At 44.4% G+C, this 18,429-nt stretch overlaps 1 protein-coding gene across 17 annotated transcripts in view; it reads right to left on the reverse strand.

Annotated features, from left to right (window-relative positions):
- HAUS3 (HAUS augmin like complex subunit 3) overlaps positions 1 to 18,429 on the reverse strand; it is a 250,406-nt gene that overhangs the window by 104,716 nt on the left and 127,261 nt on the right. For 16 of the 17 annotated variants that reach the window (XR_009459687.1, XR_009459688.1, XR_009459690.1 and 13 more), the window contains one exon: positions 13,802 to 13,916. Coding sequence is in view for 13 of the 17 variants with exons in the window: in XM_059721496.1 (XP_059577479.1) it covers positions 13,802 to 13,916 (115 nt within the window). In the remaining 4 variants the exon portion in view is untranslated. Of the gene's footprint in view, positions 1 to 13,801; positions 13,917 to 18,429 lie in introns of those variants that run through there. The other variant, XM_059721507.1, reaches the window with a different exon arrangement.

The following is an 18,429-nucleotide window of genomic DNA, read 5'->3' on the forward strand; positions in this document are numbered from 1 at the left end:
TGCCAGCCCTGCTCCCTGGGTCTGGGCTTATACTCTGACTGTCCAGCACTCCTGCAATCAGCCTAACTGGGCCTGAGCCCACCTGCCAGCTACTCCACAGCCTGCTGGCTCCTCTTAAATAGGGTTACTATATTTCCAGTATCAAAAAAGAGAACACCTATGAGAAGGAAAGCAGGGGCAGGGGGGAGGAAAGGGAGAAGGAGTATGATTGTGTAGGGGAGGGGGCAGTGATATGCCCATGCCCTGCCTCTGCCCCTCACTCCTGACTGACTGTACCCTGCAGCCACCCCCCAGCCCTGATGGTGCTGCTCACTCCCAACCAGCAATTCCCCCTGCCCCACCAGCCCTGCCAATACCCATCACTCCCAATCCACAGCCCCTCTGTACTCCCAGCCCTGCTGCCCACTCAGCTCGCATGCATGTGCATGCATACACACACACACACACACACACGCACGTTCTCTCTCTCTGTTTCTTTTACCTGCAAGCAGCTGCTGGGGCCCATGCACAAAGCACGTGATCCCCCGACAGAAAACTCAGATGTACAGTAACCCTACTCTTAAAGTGGCAGTGCTTAAAGTGCTTAAAGTGTCTCCATTCAAAGTTTGGATCCAAGATGGAAGACTCATTTTGGAATTCCACTTATAGGTACTCACCTAAAATTTAGGCAAGATAGAGCACAGAAGCACTGTGGCCAGGTTGCCTTATTGAATCTAGACCTAGACCAAAAGTTGGGGATTCAGTTATAATCAGCTGAACATTAAAATAGAGTTACATTTTGCCTGTCTCTGGAGGGAGTGTAATAGAGGGACAGAGATGGGGAAATAGAATTACAGTCCTCAAGAGACCATAAGTGTTGCTTTCTAATTATCCCTCCTAGATTAACTGTGCTCCATGGGGATGCAAAAGAGCAAAGTTAGGTGAAAGCATAGTGTTTTTCTGCTTCTTCTAGTTATGCATGTGTACAAAGTACCTGGAACCCTTTAAAAGGCTGTGAAAGAGCACTGAAAAGCACCATGCTGTACTCTACAGAATCTAAACAACCATGGTGACAACAGACTGAGTCATTGTTTTTCTGAGAAGCTAGATTACTTTGTGCATGTAGTGACTAGCAACAAGAATTTCTTCTATTTCTGGAGGCTTATCAGTTCAAAACAGAGAAAGAAAAAGACCTGGCTGCATTAGTAAACCACAGGATGACCATAGGCCACCAAAGTGATACAGCTGTGAAAAAGGCAAATGCAACTTTAGGATTTATTAAGTGAGGTATTTCCAATAGAGTGGAACATATTAATGGGATTGGGACATATTAATGTCTTAGGCCTGGTAGTGGCTTACCACTACACATCAGGAGAGTACATCAAGAACTCGGTAAACAGCTGTTCCCCAGGGCACCCCTGGGGAGCAATGGATACAAACTTCTGGAAGACTCCGCTTCAGGTTCAATTCCAGGAAAAACTCCTTCACAGTCAGGATGTCAAGATTGTGGAATAAACTCCCTCCTGTGGTGGTGCAGTCACCCACCGTGGACATCTTCAAAAGGAGATTGGACAGTCACCTCGCTGGGGTCACTTGACCCCAGTTATCTTGTCCTGCCTAGTGCAGGGGGACTGAACCGGATGATCTACAAAGTCCCTTCCAGCCCCTAACAATCTATGAAACTCCAAGTGGCTACTGCTTATATCCATACTCTGGGAAATCATGTTAAAAAGATTAATTAAAATATGAACAGGTTCAGAAAGGGGCCACTAGGATGAAGGGTAAAAGGCAGAACCCACCTTATGAAAGAAGACTGAGAGACAGAATACATTAGAGACTGCAGTGCAATGCAGAGACATCTGAGCTAATGGGAACTGGCGTAGCTATGGCAGCAGAGAGATCCATGCAGGCCAATTCACCCTGCCAAGAAGCAGAGTAAATTAAGCAGAGACCCATGCTGGCACTGTGAGACTGCTTCCCGTTCAAAAGCAAGTTAGTTTTAAGATAGCCAGGCTTATACAGAGCTGCATACTGCTTCACTCTGCCAGTAATGCTGTTAGGGTCTGTCCTTTAAAAGTTTGACCTGTTTCCTACAATAGTGAAACACAAGAGAAAATAAGATAGAGAGCTTTTTATAAATGCATCAAGAAAGTAAGCACCAGTTGTAAAAAAGAAATATTTTAGTTAAAGGACAATATTGGCTCAAGGACAAATGGGTATGAACTGGCCCTGAATAAAATATAGACTGGAAATGAGATGGTTTCTAACCAGAGGACTGAGATTCTAGACATCTTTTAACAGGAGTTGCAGGGACATAAAAACCCAACAACAAACAACTAAGTTTAAGATGGAGCTTGATGAATTCATGAAAGAGTTTAAAATATGGCTGCCTGCTATAGATGGAATTGATGACTTGTCCTAGGAGATCTCTTACTGTCCTATGTTCTGCCTTAAAAATCAGATCTACCCAGATCAGGCACAAAGCAACAATCCTCAGAGTGAAAAATCCTGCATTTTCTTCTTCCAGAGCATTGCTTCCCAAAACATATCTATTTTTTAAATAGCTGCAGAAGCACAATCAGCATTTTTTAAAATCACCCCAGTAGGCTACACACATTATCCACAAGAATTAAAAGTTTCTGATATAGAAAAGTTGGATCAAAATGGTCTTACAAATGCAATCCTGAATCTTTTCCAGATTTCTTCTTGTGCTTCTTGAGAAGCGTTGCAGGTCTGCACTGTCACCACTGCAGGTCTCTGTCAAAATGGCACCATCTAACCTACAGTTATTATCCCCGTTCATCTTTGAGTCAACTATGACTCCGAGACTGTTTTCTGTTGCTGTGCTGCCCAGAAAGTCATTTTCCAATTTGTATGCGGATTGGTGATTCCTTCTCCCCAGGTGCAGTACTCTGCACTTATCTTTGTTAAACTGCATCCTATTTTGTTCTACTCACTTTTCCAGCCTGTCCGAATCCACCTGAATCTGTTCCCTATCCTCCAGTGTGTCTACATTGCCCCGTAAGTTGCTGTCATCCACGAATTTGGACAGTGTGCTCACCATACCCTTGCCTAAATCACCAATGAAGATACTGAACAGCACTGGCCCGAGGACCGAGCCTTGGGGGAAGCCATTGCCCACATCTTTCCTGGTTGAAACCGAACCATCCACCATCACTCTCTGGGTACATCCCAGCAGCCAATTTGCCATCCACCTGACCGTGTGGTCATCTAAGTCGCAACCGCTTAGTTTTTTTTTTTAATGAGAATGGAATGTGACGCCGTATCAAAGGCTTTTTTAAAATCCAAGTATAAGACATCCACCTCGACTCCTGCATCTAAACAGTTTGTGAACTGGCCGTAAAAAGAAACAAGGTTTGTCAGGCAGGATCTACCTGCTATGAATCCATGCTGGTTGCCCTTCAGCATTATTTTTCCTGTTGGACTCCCACAAATGTAGTCCTTAAATTTTTCGAAGGTTTTCCCAAGGATAGAGGTGAGACTAACTGGCCTAGAATTACCCGGATCCTCCTTCCTCCCCTTTTTGAAAACAGGGACCACATTGGCCCTTTTTCAGTTCTCTGGGACATGTCCCGAGAGCCATGAGTGCTCAAACAGTCTTGCCAGTGGTTCTGCTACGACACTGGATAATTCTCTCAGCACCCTAGGCTAAAGATCATCTGGGCCTGCTGACCTGAACACATCAAGTCCCTCCAAGCGCTCTTCAGTAGCTCAGTGCTAACCACTGGTGGGCTGGGGTCCCTCTTATGCCTATGCATAGTCCAATTTGGAGATATGTCTTTGTCCACGTTCAGAAATACTGATGCAAAAAACTCGTTAAAGAGCTCACATTCGTCCCTCCTATCTGTCATTAATTGTGCTACTTGGGGGCATACGCATTGTTTGACTGCGGTTACAAATCAGAGAATGAGGGTTTGTGTACTCTATGTTGTGTACGCTTTCAGTAACTGCACCGCATCCTTGTACATTTGGTCTTAGATCATTCCAGTTCAGTAAATAAGGTAGATAAAACGTAGCTCGTATGTTTTGTATTCTAATCACATGGCATGCTGTTAGCTAAACAGACAACAAATGATGATACAAAGTTACTGACTCATAGCCATAAATATTTTTCTCAGTCAGGGATATGAGCTGTTTGGAGTAGAAACTACTACTTTTTCTATTGCACTATATATTTATAGCAATATATTAATTCATTTTACAACAACAAAAACACAAATTTATTTATTCTGACTGGCTGCTATTAGCCAAACATGGGACAAAGGTTTGCATAATGACTTTAAATTATTTCTCAGAACTATACAGTGATTATATAAAACTCAAGTTTTACTGATCACAGTTAATCCCTTTTTCCTGACTATTACTATTTCCATTAATACACTGTGACAGGGGGGCCGTCTCAAGGCCAGATCACAATGTCAGCCCACCCGCCTTTCTCGCCTTAATGGTAATCACTAAGAGATGTCACTAAGGCAGGAGGCTGCCCATTGTTCGCCCTGGTGACAAAGGCATTACACACAACTCTGACTTCCCCTTATCATGTCCCATGCCTCGCAGATGACAACCTAAGTTGATGAATAACTCTGTCCTAAGGCCGAGCCAAATTCTGCCCCTTGTAGGGCCTCTAACATTCAGCGCATGCACTCTGCCCTCCACCAGGCCTCTTTCACACCACCTCTCACAGGGCCTCTCGTACTCTGCCCGTACTCCGCCTCTCACATACTGTCCACTTCCCAGATCACTCTCAACCTGCCTCACTCAACACAGCACTTCAGGTCCCCCTTGGGCCCTACTGTACATGGCACTTCAGGCTTCACTACTCTGTCCAGCTGGGGTGCACACAGCACTTCAGGCTGTCCTCTTACAAACTTACTCTATATGACCCATGGCCTTATGCCATACTCCAGGCTGAACTCAGCTGCTGGCCCCTCTCATGAACAGCACTTTGGGCCACCATCACACCCCTACTCAATGCGGACCGTTGCATACTTCTGCCCCTTCACTGGGGCTGCACTCTCTCTACGTCCCCACTGGGGCCACCGGGGTCTTTCACCATATGGTGCTCAGGTGCTTCTCTCTCTGTGTGCCTGGCCCCTCTAACACTGCGTTATTGCTCCCTATGTGCTCAGATGCCTCTCACTGGATGGGCCCGGTCCCATGCCATTAGGGTCTTTCACCCTATGGGCTCAGATGCCTCTCTTCAGTTTGTGCCTGACCCCATGCCTGTCCCTACCTTGGGGTAACCCACCAGGATGTGGGGGCTGGGGTTTTAAGGCACCTTTACCCACCTTTCACCAAGGAGGTAACTGGCCTGGCATTTCTGGGGGACGGTTCTGCCACGAACAGCCCCACTAGGCCACCCTTCCCTGGCAGGGTGCAGTTTTCAGTCATACCCAGGACCAGGTGCCTCCTGCCATCCCCATAGCTCCTGCCCTTACCTCCAAGATGTTTTGAGCAGCAGCTGAGTCAGATGTTGCCTCCTCAGCTACTAGCAGCAAACTACTGCCCCAGCTCTTACGATCTGGGTTAAAATGGAGGCTGCTCTACCATCTCCGCCAATCCCAGGGCCCCCCTGGGGTCATGTGACCCTTATTAAGGCTAGCCCACACCTGCAAGCTATCTTGCTGTCTGCTCTCAAACCTTAAAGTGACAGTCACCAAGGGTTTCCCAACCATCCACCCTGGCCTTATTACCAGTCTCCATGCATCTCTGCCCAGGAGAAACCAAGGAATAATGAACAGAGAAAAAATGCTTTGAAAGTATATTGTATTTTAAAGCTATTTTTATTCTACCCATCATCTTTAATCTAGACAATCATAATAAATATAGGCTGACTTTAATATAGGAGCATGCAAGAAGTACTGCATAGTACTGCTTGTATGTTGTATGATACGCAAGGAACAATCCTTCCTCTACCTTCTGACTAGGTATTTAAAATCTCTAAAATTGTTCCTGTTGCAATGCAAAGGGTGAGAAGTTACTGCTTTTTTTTTCACCCTGATATAAATACTTATTCTGTTGAGGATCAAAGAATATATTTATTTTCATGTAAGTCCATTTGTGGGTCCCTAGCAGTTAAACCTAGGGAGTCCAGAGTGCTTGGTCTTTCCTCTGAAGTGGAAACCAGAAGTCCCCCGCTGGGATGTGAAAAGAAATCTTTGAACCCCTTTGGAGAGACTTGATATTTATGACCCACCGTCTTTAATGTTGTCATACTTGAAGCAGAGGTTTACCAGAGTTCTTTAGCAGGATTAATCCATAACACACATCACCAGCCAGTTGGGAGAAACCTGATGCAAAGCATCACAAAGCTTATGCATGCTCTTGCACCACCTCAAAAGGAATCTGTTAAAGAGTAATTTTTTTTTAAGAAAGTCCTGAAAAGCCTTGAATGTGTATCCTGTAAAGAAGTGGATAGAGCAACAGCAAAAGGACATCAACCCTTTCAGTGGAATAGGCCAGGTCACAACCTCCCCGAGCTTCCTCCTCATCTTCCAGCACAGTTACCTAGTTTGATCTCTTGAGAAACAGGTGAATCTGAAGTATGGCCTGGCTTTGAAGACTGCTCCAAGGTGAGGGTCTAATTTCTGGCGTTGATCTAAAGGAATGTGGAGCTGGAAGCATCTGAGATCTCCTTATCAATAAGAGCCACAAAAATATGTCAAGCTCCAGAGAAGCCCGAGACCTATGTTAAGCAGGAGTTCTTTTCCCTTTTTCTCAGGGTCAGGCTCAGAGGAGGAAGCGGAAACCTAGAAAATGGTGACCCACTGTCATGACAAAGTAAACAGCAGAAAAGAATCTCCCCATTGTAGGTTTCAAATCTCCAGAGTAGCAGGTGCTCCCAGAACCTCTTTGAGAGTTACCCAATACCACCAATGAAGCTCAGACACAGATCTTTATAACTGGTGAACTGAACCAATTTCAGTGTTCAAACTCTGCGGAAAATGTAAAGCAGACAATGTAACAATAGGGAATATAACCAAAGTACCATTGTCAAGTCCACTGCTACCAAATTAATTAAGAAACAATAGCAGTGCCTTGGAACACAGTATCGACCAACTGGTACCAAATTGTATGGAAGTCACTAGTACCCATGAGCCTAACAGGTGAGGACTTCAGGAATGCTCCTGTGGTTGAACAATCATGTGTTGAGTCAGATGGACATGATACTGGTCTCACTTAGGAGCAGTCAACCTAGTAGCCTGGGTATGATGTCATTTCTGTTTTCTTTCACAGCTTGGAGCCAAGGATTATATTATCTTCTGTGTCAGGTAGCAGGGATCTGATTGACCCAAAGAAGCACGAGACAATTTCTGAATCCTTCAGAGCAGGCCTTTCAGATGCAGAAAAGCGGCTAAAATGCATCTTGTTTTGTGCCACTGGTAGCAGAGATTTTAAAAGACTGGTTTTAATTGAAGAACATTCTCTTCCAGTCCACAATGAAGGTCAGACACGGGTGAAGACTTCACCTGTTTTATACATATATATCTCACCAATGCAGTGAAGCAGCAGAAAGGTAACATTTTACTCTGACTCACTACCAAGAGTGGTGACAAGGAAGTGAACATTGCATGGGTTGTGCTGCCCTTTACGCAGTTGGTTCCAACAGCGATGCCCTTGGGAAGTGAGGAGTGAAAGCAAGAGTCATGCACAGCCTCCAGCTAACACTGTTAGTTGAACAAATCCAGCTTGTGTACCCTGGACTGGAAACACCCCTGTGGGGATCGCGTGGAGAAATTATCAGTGAATTAACAGTACCAGCCCTGTTGTGCAGAGGAGGAAACTAACAACATCTATTGAACCAATTTCCAGAGCCAAAAAGAATCAGTGAGGGCAAGGACTGCAGCAGTGTCATTCTTGGCCTTAGCACAGAGCTAGCTCCAGTAGGCCATGCTGCTTTCTTATATCATCAGTGTGTTATGTCACTTAACTGTTATTTTAGAACCAAAGGATAATTATTTTATTTCATGCAAGCTGCACAATTTCCTTCTACAAGTACCAAAACATTTATTTACTTTTATTTATTTTAAAAACCAATGTGATTTGTGCAATCATTGCATTTAATATGCAATAAATAAACTTTGCATCTCCTAACCTTTGCTATCTTTTAATTGGACAAATATTTTAAGAACTAGATGTTTTTGTTTTTCCCACTGTTTGTATTGGCTATGTTTAAAAAGCATACACAATATTTTCCTTGAAGCATTTTTGTTATGATCATTATAGTTTTGGTCTGCTATGTCTTATCTGCTCTGCATTGACATTGAACTATTACACACATGCAAATTAGATATTTGACAAGGGAGCTATTTAAGTATTCAGTTATTCAGGTTGCATGGACTAATTCACATTTTTTTTCCTATGCAGAATTTAGGTAATTAATTTTGAACATGTCCCTAAGTGCTAGTTTGCTCCATAGAGCTTACATGCCGTTTGAAACCATAATTCTCTTTGCAATATTGTAATCATTTCCAAAGCAGCCAATCGTATATCCAATTTGGGATTCTAACTAGGAGATGTAAATAAGCATAAGGAATAACAAACTATTTTTAAAACATTTGTTTTAATATAGGGCACCTTAGCCATGAATAGAAAAAAATACAGAAAGACTGCATGCTCATTTTGAATCCATTACTACAAGGTTTTAACCCAAGTTAAAGTCATTGGGTGTTTCTGTAATTAAATAAGTGTCCTAATAATATGCACTGTAAAAAATGATTTCTAAGTAAGAAGCTCTCTTGAAGTTTGAAGTGCAACAAGAAGCCCCTTCTTGGCAGCCCCCCCCCCGCCCCCCAATTTTGTGCATTTCTTTTCCTTCCGAGTATTGGCAGAGACCTAGCACACATTGCATGGGTGTGGCAAGGCTCGGAGCAAGCCAGAAAGCTGTAGTGGCTTTCTGTAGGAGAAACCTAGAAACTATATCTATATATCAATGGAGCTCAGTGTCACTGAAGAAAACAAAAGAACTAAAATATCTACTTCAAAGACTGTAAATAAATCCTGGTGCTAACTTAACTTGCTTACTGTCCCCAATAGCCTTTAATGCTCACTACCTCACATTGCATTTTTATATATTTCTCACAGTGCATTTTTATATTTCATCTGCCTCCTCTTTACCATGGTGTTTTGTATTTTATATTTTTAAACCCTTAAGGAATGTACTCCCTGTAGAATGCAGTTACACCCTGGACCACTGTTAAAAACTGCATTGAAATTGTAATTGTAAAGTGATGAAATCTGGTATATCGGGCTGGTCCCTTGAGTGAATGTGAGTATGTATGAGTCAGTAGGACAAAGCAAGAGCCTCTGGCTGTTAATTGACAATAGCGTAGCCAGAGAAACTTACCATTACAAAACTCTATTCTACAAGCCATTTTAAGCTAATCAAGCCAAAGAACTGATTCCTGGAACCTGCAAGAGACAGCCATTGAGTCAATCAAGTCAAGGGTAGACTCCCAAAACTGCACCATGGGGGCAAGACCCTCAGTGACTGTGACTAACAGCTGTCATGCACTACTCAAGACCCACGTGGAAAAGCAACCTCCAGATTGGGCAGCCAAGATGATGCTGGGGGATCACACAAGTCTACCAGAAAGGGATAAAAGGCAGTGAAGCATGACCCTCAGGGCACACCCTAATCCAGTACCTGACCTACCAACACAGAAGGACAAGCAGACGACCCCCTTCTGGAGAAGATACCACCCTGGAGGAAGCTGACCATTGACAGCAGATCCGCAGGGCCTCGGATAGGTAGATATATTAACACCAGTGCTCCCACAGTCACTACAGCTGCTACTATACACTATACTACATGGGTCTGAATGAGTGAGTGCATGTGTGTATATGTGTTTAGGTGACCAGTACCCACCATAACACCCCAGAATTTACATTTATAATTTTATTAAAGCTTCACACCCCGTCTAATAAACTAGAATTTATAACAATCTTGTGAGTTGTTCCTTTGTAGCCTACAAAAGGAGTCAGCAACTCGACAGAATTATTATGTAATAGTTTTGCAGACATGACAATTCAATTTAATAAAAATATTTGACTGCAATATTTCATTAAGATCAAAAGGTACTGCATAGCAACTGTAAGAGGTTGGCAGCTGCCAAGAGCTGTGATGTTACTGAGTAGAATAACATGTCTGGAGCCCTGCCTGGAGTTGACAGAAAACTTGATTTCTATTCATACATACATTACAATATACCTCCAAACTGAAAATAGGATTTAATTCCATCAAGAACAAGTGATAACATGTCAAACTAAGAACTAGGGGTGCACCAAGATTTTTGGGTTGATACCAGTGGCCAATTTTTAATGAGCCATATTAGCCAATACTAATCCAATTGCCGATACGCAGCCTGGTAGCATGAAGAGCGACGTCCGACTGATAAGTCTGTTGGTGGGGGAAGGGACAAGGGAAGGTGCATGGGAGGGGCAGATCAAGGTCTCCGCAGTGAGGGAGGGAGTGGAGATGGGGTAGGGGCAGGGGCAGGCGATGCCCAGCCAGGGCAGGGCGGGGCATGGGGTGGCTTCTACAGCTGCATGCACCCCAGGAGGGCATATGAGGCATGTGCTCCCCAGATCTGTGTGCAGGGCAAGGGCAGGCTGCCACTGTAGGCTGGGGCCAGGGACGGTGCCAGGCTCTTCCTGGTGTGGGGTCTGGGGGGCTGCGCTTGGCATGGGTGGTGGCGGCGCTGGAAGGGGGAGGTTTGGGGAGGCTTCGGTGAATTTTTGAGGTGGCCACAGCCTCCTCCATAGGCCCCCCACCCCAGTACCACTGCCCACCCCAAGTGCAGCCTGTCCCAGATCCCCACTGCTGCGAAGAGCTCAGCACTGCTCCTGGTCCCAGCCCGCAGTGGCAATCTGCCCTTGCCCCATGAATAGATCCAAGGGGCAGCCTGCCCTCACCCTGCCGGGGTGCAAGCAGCAAGGATGGAGCCCCTAGATGAGCTGCGGCTCCACCCTGTCTCACCCCAGCTGTACAGTGCCTGCCCCAGCCCCACTCCCTCCCTCACTGTGAGGGCCTTGATCTGCACCCCCATACCTCTTCCTTCCCACCACACTCCCTCCCCACAACAGACTTACCAGCTGGACACTGCTCTCCATGCTACCAGGCTGAACTCCTGCGCACAGCATTTATCAGTGACATTATCAGCCACATCAGCCAAGGAAAGCCAACTGCCAATAATGTCAATTTTCCTTTTATTGGTGATGATACGATATGGGACTGATATATGAGTGCAACCCTACTAAGAGCCATTTATATCAATCCACAACTGAATTTAAAAAAAAGAAAGACTGCTTATCTTTAGATAATGCTTTAAGAACTATATTCTTGGGGATGCGGGTCTTTCTTCCCTGAGCTATCAGGCTACAAATGCACTCTGCTTTGATTCAAAGGTTGGTAGGTGGGCAAACAAAACTGGGGTGCCTATACACATGCTCTGATGCATTCTAATTAGAACGCATCAGAGGAGACTCAAACAAAAATTTAGCTAAAGTACCCCCACCACCATTTTGAAACACAGGATGCTGAATACATGTGACTGAGGCATGTAGTTAAAGCAGCTGTCTGAGAGCTGCTTTAATTAAAAATCCGCCCCTGCCTCCCCACTTCCGCCCCTGAACCACAAGTATAGACACCCTCAGTGCCCTATTTCTTTCAACTACGTCAAAGAAAGTCAAGAAGTTAATGTCTGCAGAAATTCAGAAAGTGCAGAAACTAAGCATCTGGAACTAGGACCTGTGTACAATAACGATTAAATCGGCCCCTGACTGGTTCTCCAGCCTTCAGGCTGAAAATTCTGATGATTAGCTATTTCTGCTTACTCTCTTCCATCTTCTCTTCATTCTCTTTATTTAATCCTTGCTCCATCTCCTGTTGGTGGTCTCCTTTTTTCTTATCTTTCTCTTTTAATAATAACCTTTGTATCCCTTTTTCAGCTAATCCTGTCCTAGCAAAATCCCAGCCAAACAGTTGAAAAGAAAGAACAAATGCATGATAAACTAACCTACAAAAAAACCTGGAAGCTTACAGGGCATCATTCTCTTTTCCTCGTATATCTTCTCTCCCCAGTCCATTGCCTGTCTTTTCTATTTAAGTCAAATCTCAAAAGGTTTACAACAGGGCTGGACAATTATTTCAGCTGGAGGGCCACTTAATGAGTTCTGGTGACCTGTTGAGGGCCACATCCATCTCTCTCTGTCTGTGTTTCAGCCTCTGTTCTGCTCCCGCACTCCCTCCTTCCAGAACCCAACTGGAGCTATAGTTCACCAGGAGCCCCAACACATGTCTGTGGATCCAGACGGGGACTTGCTGTGGCAGGCGGGTGATGGTGTCAGCTGTGGGCACAGCCGGCAGGTTCCAGAGCCCCAACATGGAACCTGCTGGCAGTGTCCACAGCTGACACTGAAGCCTACTTGGTGCAGCAGAAGCTATGGCCTAGATCCACAGATGACACTGTCAGTAGGTTCTTGGTCAGGGCCCTGGGCAGGAGCTTCCGCCGTACATGGAGGGCAGTGTCAGCTGTGGATCAGGCTCTGCGCTGGGGCTCCTGAACCTGCTAACAGTGTCCATGGCTGATGCCACCACCCACCCGCTATGGCAGAAGCCCCTGACTGGGTTCCACAGCTGATGCCACCACATCAAGAATTGATGCTGCTGGGTAGCAGCAGTCATACCTGCTGACCCAGTGGAGCAAAAACAGCCCTGCACACTCACCTGGCAGCATGTGGCAGCCGGAGTCAGAGCCACCTGCTCCCCATGACTAGATCCAATGGACTGGTTGTGGCCTGGCTGCAGGCTGGATTGAATCTGTTGGTGGGCCAGATCCAGCCTGTAAGCCATATTTTCCATATTCCTGATTTACAGACCGCCTCTTACTATATGTTTGTTCAGTGTGTAGTAGTATGGGTTTCCAACCTTGATTGGGGTGTCAAAGTACTACCATAATACAAGAAATAATAAACAATATACTCAAACCCCACCAAAGTTTCTAGTACAGCATCATTTCTTTCTTCTTTGAGAACTGATCTACCAACCTCTAGCCTCAGGAAACTGACAAGCGGTAATAATCCTGTGAATGGGCAGAGAAGCATTTACTCAAAGGTTGAAACACTGTTCTTCCTCCAAGGTATCAGAGGGTCTATCAGGAGGCTGACAGTGCCAAAATAGATGAGCTCACAAAAATCCCTTGAGCTGTCCTCTCATTTACCTCTCTGCACATAATTTTGATTCCTTTGCCTATGCCAGATGTTCAAACAGGTTTTCAAAAGGCTTGTACCTATAAAGGGTGAAACTGAAGCTAATATTATCAAAAGGTATCCCAGAGTGAACACCATTTTTACAACACTTCATGAGGCTAATCAAGTCAGCAGGTAAACTGGTACTTTTAAATATTCATTTGTGAATAATTATGCAATAATGCAATACGATGTCAAAATTTGGACATTCCATTACTTGTAATGAATTATATGACTACTGCAGCTACCAGGCTTATCTTGGTCAGCTATACTGACATTACCACTGACACTACCACTGTGGAAGGGAAGAAGGTGAATATACAAACCCCACCCCCCAACCCCTGTTCTGGCCGGTGGTTAAGGAACTCTAATAGTTCACCATTCTGAAATCCTTTTGGCAGGTCTGTTAGTTCCCAGTATTTTGAAAAAGTAACCAACTTAAAAATAAGTTTTGTAGCCAAATACACTTTTCTAACATCTATATACAGCAATAATGATACTTCTATCATCTTGTTAGTTTAGGTAATAGCTTATGGTATAAGTTTCTTCTTACCATTGAGAAGCCAATACAGTAAAAACATCACTGCTTTCAGGTTCTTGGAATAGTTTCAGAAGTTCTGGATCACAGGACAGGTGTGCAAGGATTCGTAGTTCAATTTGGGAAAAATCTAGCAAATAAAATTTATAGTTAATCACCCTGAAAGTAAGTAAAATCATACCATAATGAATATGTACTGGAGATTAGTTATAATCTCATACATATGCTACATCACCACCCAAGGGAGGTGGTGCTCTCCCCTACCCTGGGGGTCTTCAAGAGGAGGTTGGACGAGTATCTAGCTGGGGTCATCTAGACCCAGCGCTCTTTCCTGCTTATGCAGGGGGTCGGACTTGATGATCTGTTGAGGTCCCTTCCGACCCTAACATCTATGAATCTATATCTCCATTACTCTTACAAGATAAATATATAACTTTGCAAGGATTATTGTTTATTTTGCCATTTTTAATTTTGTGGCCATCATGCTCTCTCTAGTGTACACATGAATCCAAATAATGCAGTCCAAAGATTTAAAACAAAGAGAACTTTATCATCAGGGAGAAAAAGAGCGATGCAGAATAAATGCAAGATAAAACACTTATTAGGTGAGACTTCTGCCCTTAGGATGCCATGGATATTGGCTTAACATTAGTCTTCCTCTCTCAGTTGCTAGTGGCTGTGTTGTGCTGTGCTGGTGCTGTACAACTGAGTCCCTCAAGTAAGCCTGTGCTATCTACAGTTTCCGCCCAAGCTTTCTTACACTGCTTGCAGCTAGAGAGGAATGATCAAACAGCTTTCAATTAATGAGCTCCATATATTTTTTTCCATCATCACCAGCAGGTGTCAGTTAATGGAATCCTTACTCTATAGAGCCTCTCAGGTTTGTGTTTTGTTCTCTGTGTATAAGCTACATGGAATAAAAAAAACAGTAAAGAGTATATAAGAAAGTGCAGCAAGCACCTTGATACTCTGGAACTAAAAATTTCAGTGCAGCCTTCTAATATATTGTTCGTACCAGGAAGGTATATTTTTATAGTTGCTGTCGCACAGATTTCCTGAACTTCCTAAATACTAATTCTTTTTAATTGAATAAAATGCAATAACTTTAATAAAATATATCAAAATGCTACAAGTGTCTATTGCACTAAATCCAAATTTCCATCAGAGCACTGGTTGATGTGAACATAACTACCTGAAGAAGGAGGGCCCTCAGAATTGAAGAGGAATAGATTGAAGTTAGCAACTGCTTTCAGATAAGGTTCTTTGGGTAAATGTGATATCTTTTATTAGACCAAGTAAATAGTTGAAAAAATTGCTCTTTACAAGCTTTCAGATACAAACACCCTTCTTCAACCACTTTCAAGCACTCCAAGGTGAAACTTGAGGAAAAGGCAGGGAAGACGACATCTGCAGGCATGAGGCTGAGAAGACAGCAGCCTAGAGAGCAGGAAATGCAAAGCCCCAAGGACATGGGCTCTAGAACCACTACACCAAGAAGGAAGAGAAGAGTGGTGGTAGTTGGTGACTCCCTTCTATGCAGGACAGGGGCACCAATTTGTTGTCCAGATTTGGGGGCCCAAGAGGACATCACAGAGAGATTGCCAAAGCTCATGGATCCTTTCAATTACTACTCCTGTCTGCTCATCCATGTAGGCACCAATGATACTGCCAGGAATGACACTGAGCAGATCAGAGGTGACTATCAGGTTCTTGGCAGGAGGATGAAGGAGCTTGGAGCACAAGTGATGTTCTAATCAATTTTTCCCATGGAAGGCAAGGGTCCAGGCTGAGACCATTAAATCCTGGAAGCGAACACATGGGTGAGACAGTGGTGTCAATGTGAAGGCTTCAGTTTCTTTGACAATGGGTGAATTTTCTTGGGTGGAAGACTGCTCTCAAGAAAAAGGATCCATCTGATGAGAATGGGAAAATGTATCTTTGGCCAACTTAAGGCTTTAAACTAGGTTCCACAGGGGATAGTGATCAAAACTCTCCAACAACAGAGCACATAGTCCAGAGGGGAAGGATTCAAAGAAGCAACTTAACTCTGGGAAAGGGCCAGAGAGCTACAGGACTGCATGCAAAAGGGAAGTGGAATAGGACAAAATGCAAAACATGTCCGATGCATGTATACAAGTATGAAAAGTATAGAGAGTAAACAACATGAGCTAGAAGCTGCAGCCTGTGAAATGAACTATGATCTGACTGGGATCACAGAGACCTGGTAAGACAGCTCTTATGACTGGATCAATACTCTTCAATGTCTTCATCAGCGATTTGGACGAGGGAGTGAAGTATACTCTGTCCAAGTCTGCAGATGACACAAAACTGTGGGGAGAAGTGGACAAGCCGGAGGGCAGGGAACAGCTGCAAGCAGACCTGGACAGGTTGGACAAGTGGGCAGAAAACAACAGAATGCAATTCAACAAGGAGAAATGCAAAGTGCTGCACCTAGGGAGGAAAAATGTCCAGCATACCTACTGCCTAGGAAATGACCTGCTGGGTGGCACGGAAGCGGAAAGGGATCTTGGAGTCCTAGTGGACTCCAAGATGAACATGAATCAGCAGTGTGACGAAGCCATCAGAAAAGCTAACGGCACTTTATCGTGCATCAGCAGATGCATGACGAATAGATCCAAAAAGGTGATACTTCCCCTCTATCGGGCGCTGGTCAGACCGCAGTTGGAGTACTGCATGCAATTCTGGGCACCGCACTTCAAGAGGGATGCGGATAACCTGGAGAGGGTCCAGAGAAGGGCCACTCATATGGTTAAGGGCTTGCAGGACAAGCCCTACGAGGAGAGACTAGAGAACCTGGACCTTTTCAGCCTCCACAAGAGAAGGTTGAGAGGCGACCTTGTGGCTGCCTATAAGTTCTTCACAGGGGCACAGAAGGGAATTGGTGAGTATTTATTCACCAAGTTGCCCCCGGGGGTTACAAGAAATAATGGCCACAAGCTAGCAGAGCGCAGATTTAGACTGGACAGTAGGAAGAACTTCTTCACAGTTCGAGTGGCCAAGGTCTGGAATGGGCTCCCAAGGGAGGTGGTGCTCTCCCCTACCCTGGGGGTCTTCAAGAGGAGGTTAGATATGCATCTAGCTGGGGTCATCTAGACCCAGCACTCTTTCCTGCCTATGCAGGGGGTCGGACTCAATGATCTATTGAGGTCCCTTCCGACCCTAGCATCTATGAATCTATGAATCTATGGAATGTCAACACTGAGGTTCGTACACTGTTTCAGAAGAACAGGGTTGGGAGCAAAAGTGATGGTGTTGCCTTGTATGTCAAAAACGCAGACACTTGCTCAGGAGCAAGACAGCAAAGCAAAATGCATTTGGGTGAAGATGAAAAGTGAAAGATGTGGCACCAATGTAATGGTGAGAATTTATTATAGGCCACCAAATCAGAAGAGCAGGTAGATGTGCCATGTTCAAGCAGGTGACAAATCTGTCCAAAAGCTATGGGATGGTATTGCTAGGAGACTTCATTTTCATGGACATCTGCTGGAAGAACAATGCAGCCAAGCAAAATATTGAGCTGGTTCCTACCTTGTGTAGAGGACAACTTTCTGTTCCAGAAGGTGGAGAATACAACTAGGGAATCGTCTATTTTAGGTCTTATCCTGACAAAAAGGGAAGAACTTTTAGAGGATGTAAAGGTGATGGGTAACTTGGGAGGAAGCAATCATGAGATCATAGAATTCCAGATACTGAGACTGGCAAAGCATGAGGTCAGCAAAATTAGGATTCTAGATTTCATACGACTTGAGTTAATAGGCATGGTGCTATGGGAAGACAGACCGAAGAACAAAGGCACCCAGGAGGACTGGGAACTTCTAAAGGGCAAAATATTGGACGCCCAAGAAGAAACTGTCCCAATATGATAGAAGCACAAGAAGAATGGCAAGAGAGCAATATGGCTGCGTGAGGAGCTTCTAAAATGCTTCAAATGCAAAAGGAAAACATACAAGCAATGGAATAATGGACAGATCACCAAGGAAGCATACCAGGAAATAGCAAGAACTTGCAGGGACAAAAATCAGGAAGGCAAAGATAAAGAACATGCTGTACCTGTTGAAGTAGGTTAAGGACAACAAGAAGAGGTTCTACTAGTATGTTGGACAGAAAAGAAGGACCAAGGAAGCTGTGGGTCCTCTGTTATCAAGCCAAGGGGAACTTCTAACCAAAGATGCAAAAAAGGCAGAGCTACTCAACAGCTATTTTGTTCCAGTGTTCACAAAAAAATTAAGCTGCAGCCAGACACCTAATAAGGATTATCTGGATAAGGAAAAGGGCAAGCTGAAGGAGGAGATAACAAGAGAGCCTGTCAGAGAGCTTTTGATAGGTCTGAATAAATTCAAGTCAGCAGGGCCAGATGAACTTCATCCCAGGATACTGAAGTAACTGGGAGAGGAGCCTTGGCAATGATCTTTATGAAGTCATGGGAGATGGGCCAAGTACTAGAGGACTAGAAAAGGGCCAACACAGTGCCCTTGTTTAAAAAAAAAAAAAGACAAGAAGGAGGACCCAGAGAACTACAGACTTCTTAACCTACCTAAGTACCTGGGAAGTTACTGGAACATACCCTAAGGAGGCCATTTGCAAGCATCTGGAGGCAGAAAAGTTGTTCATAAACAGCTAGC

This window comes from Alligator mississippiensis, chromosome 2 (assembly GCF_030867095.1).
Source record: "Alligator mississippiensis isolate rAllMis1 chromosome 2, rAllMis1, whole genome shotgun sequence".
Classification (NCBI taxonomy): domain Eukaryota; kingdom Metazoa; phylum Chordata; order Crocodylia; family Alligatoridae; genus Alligator; species Alligator mississippiensis.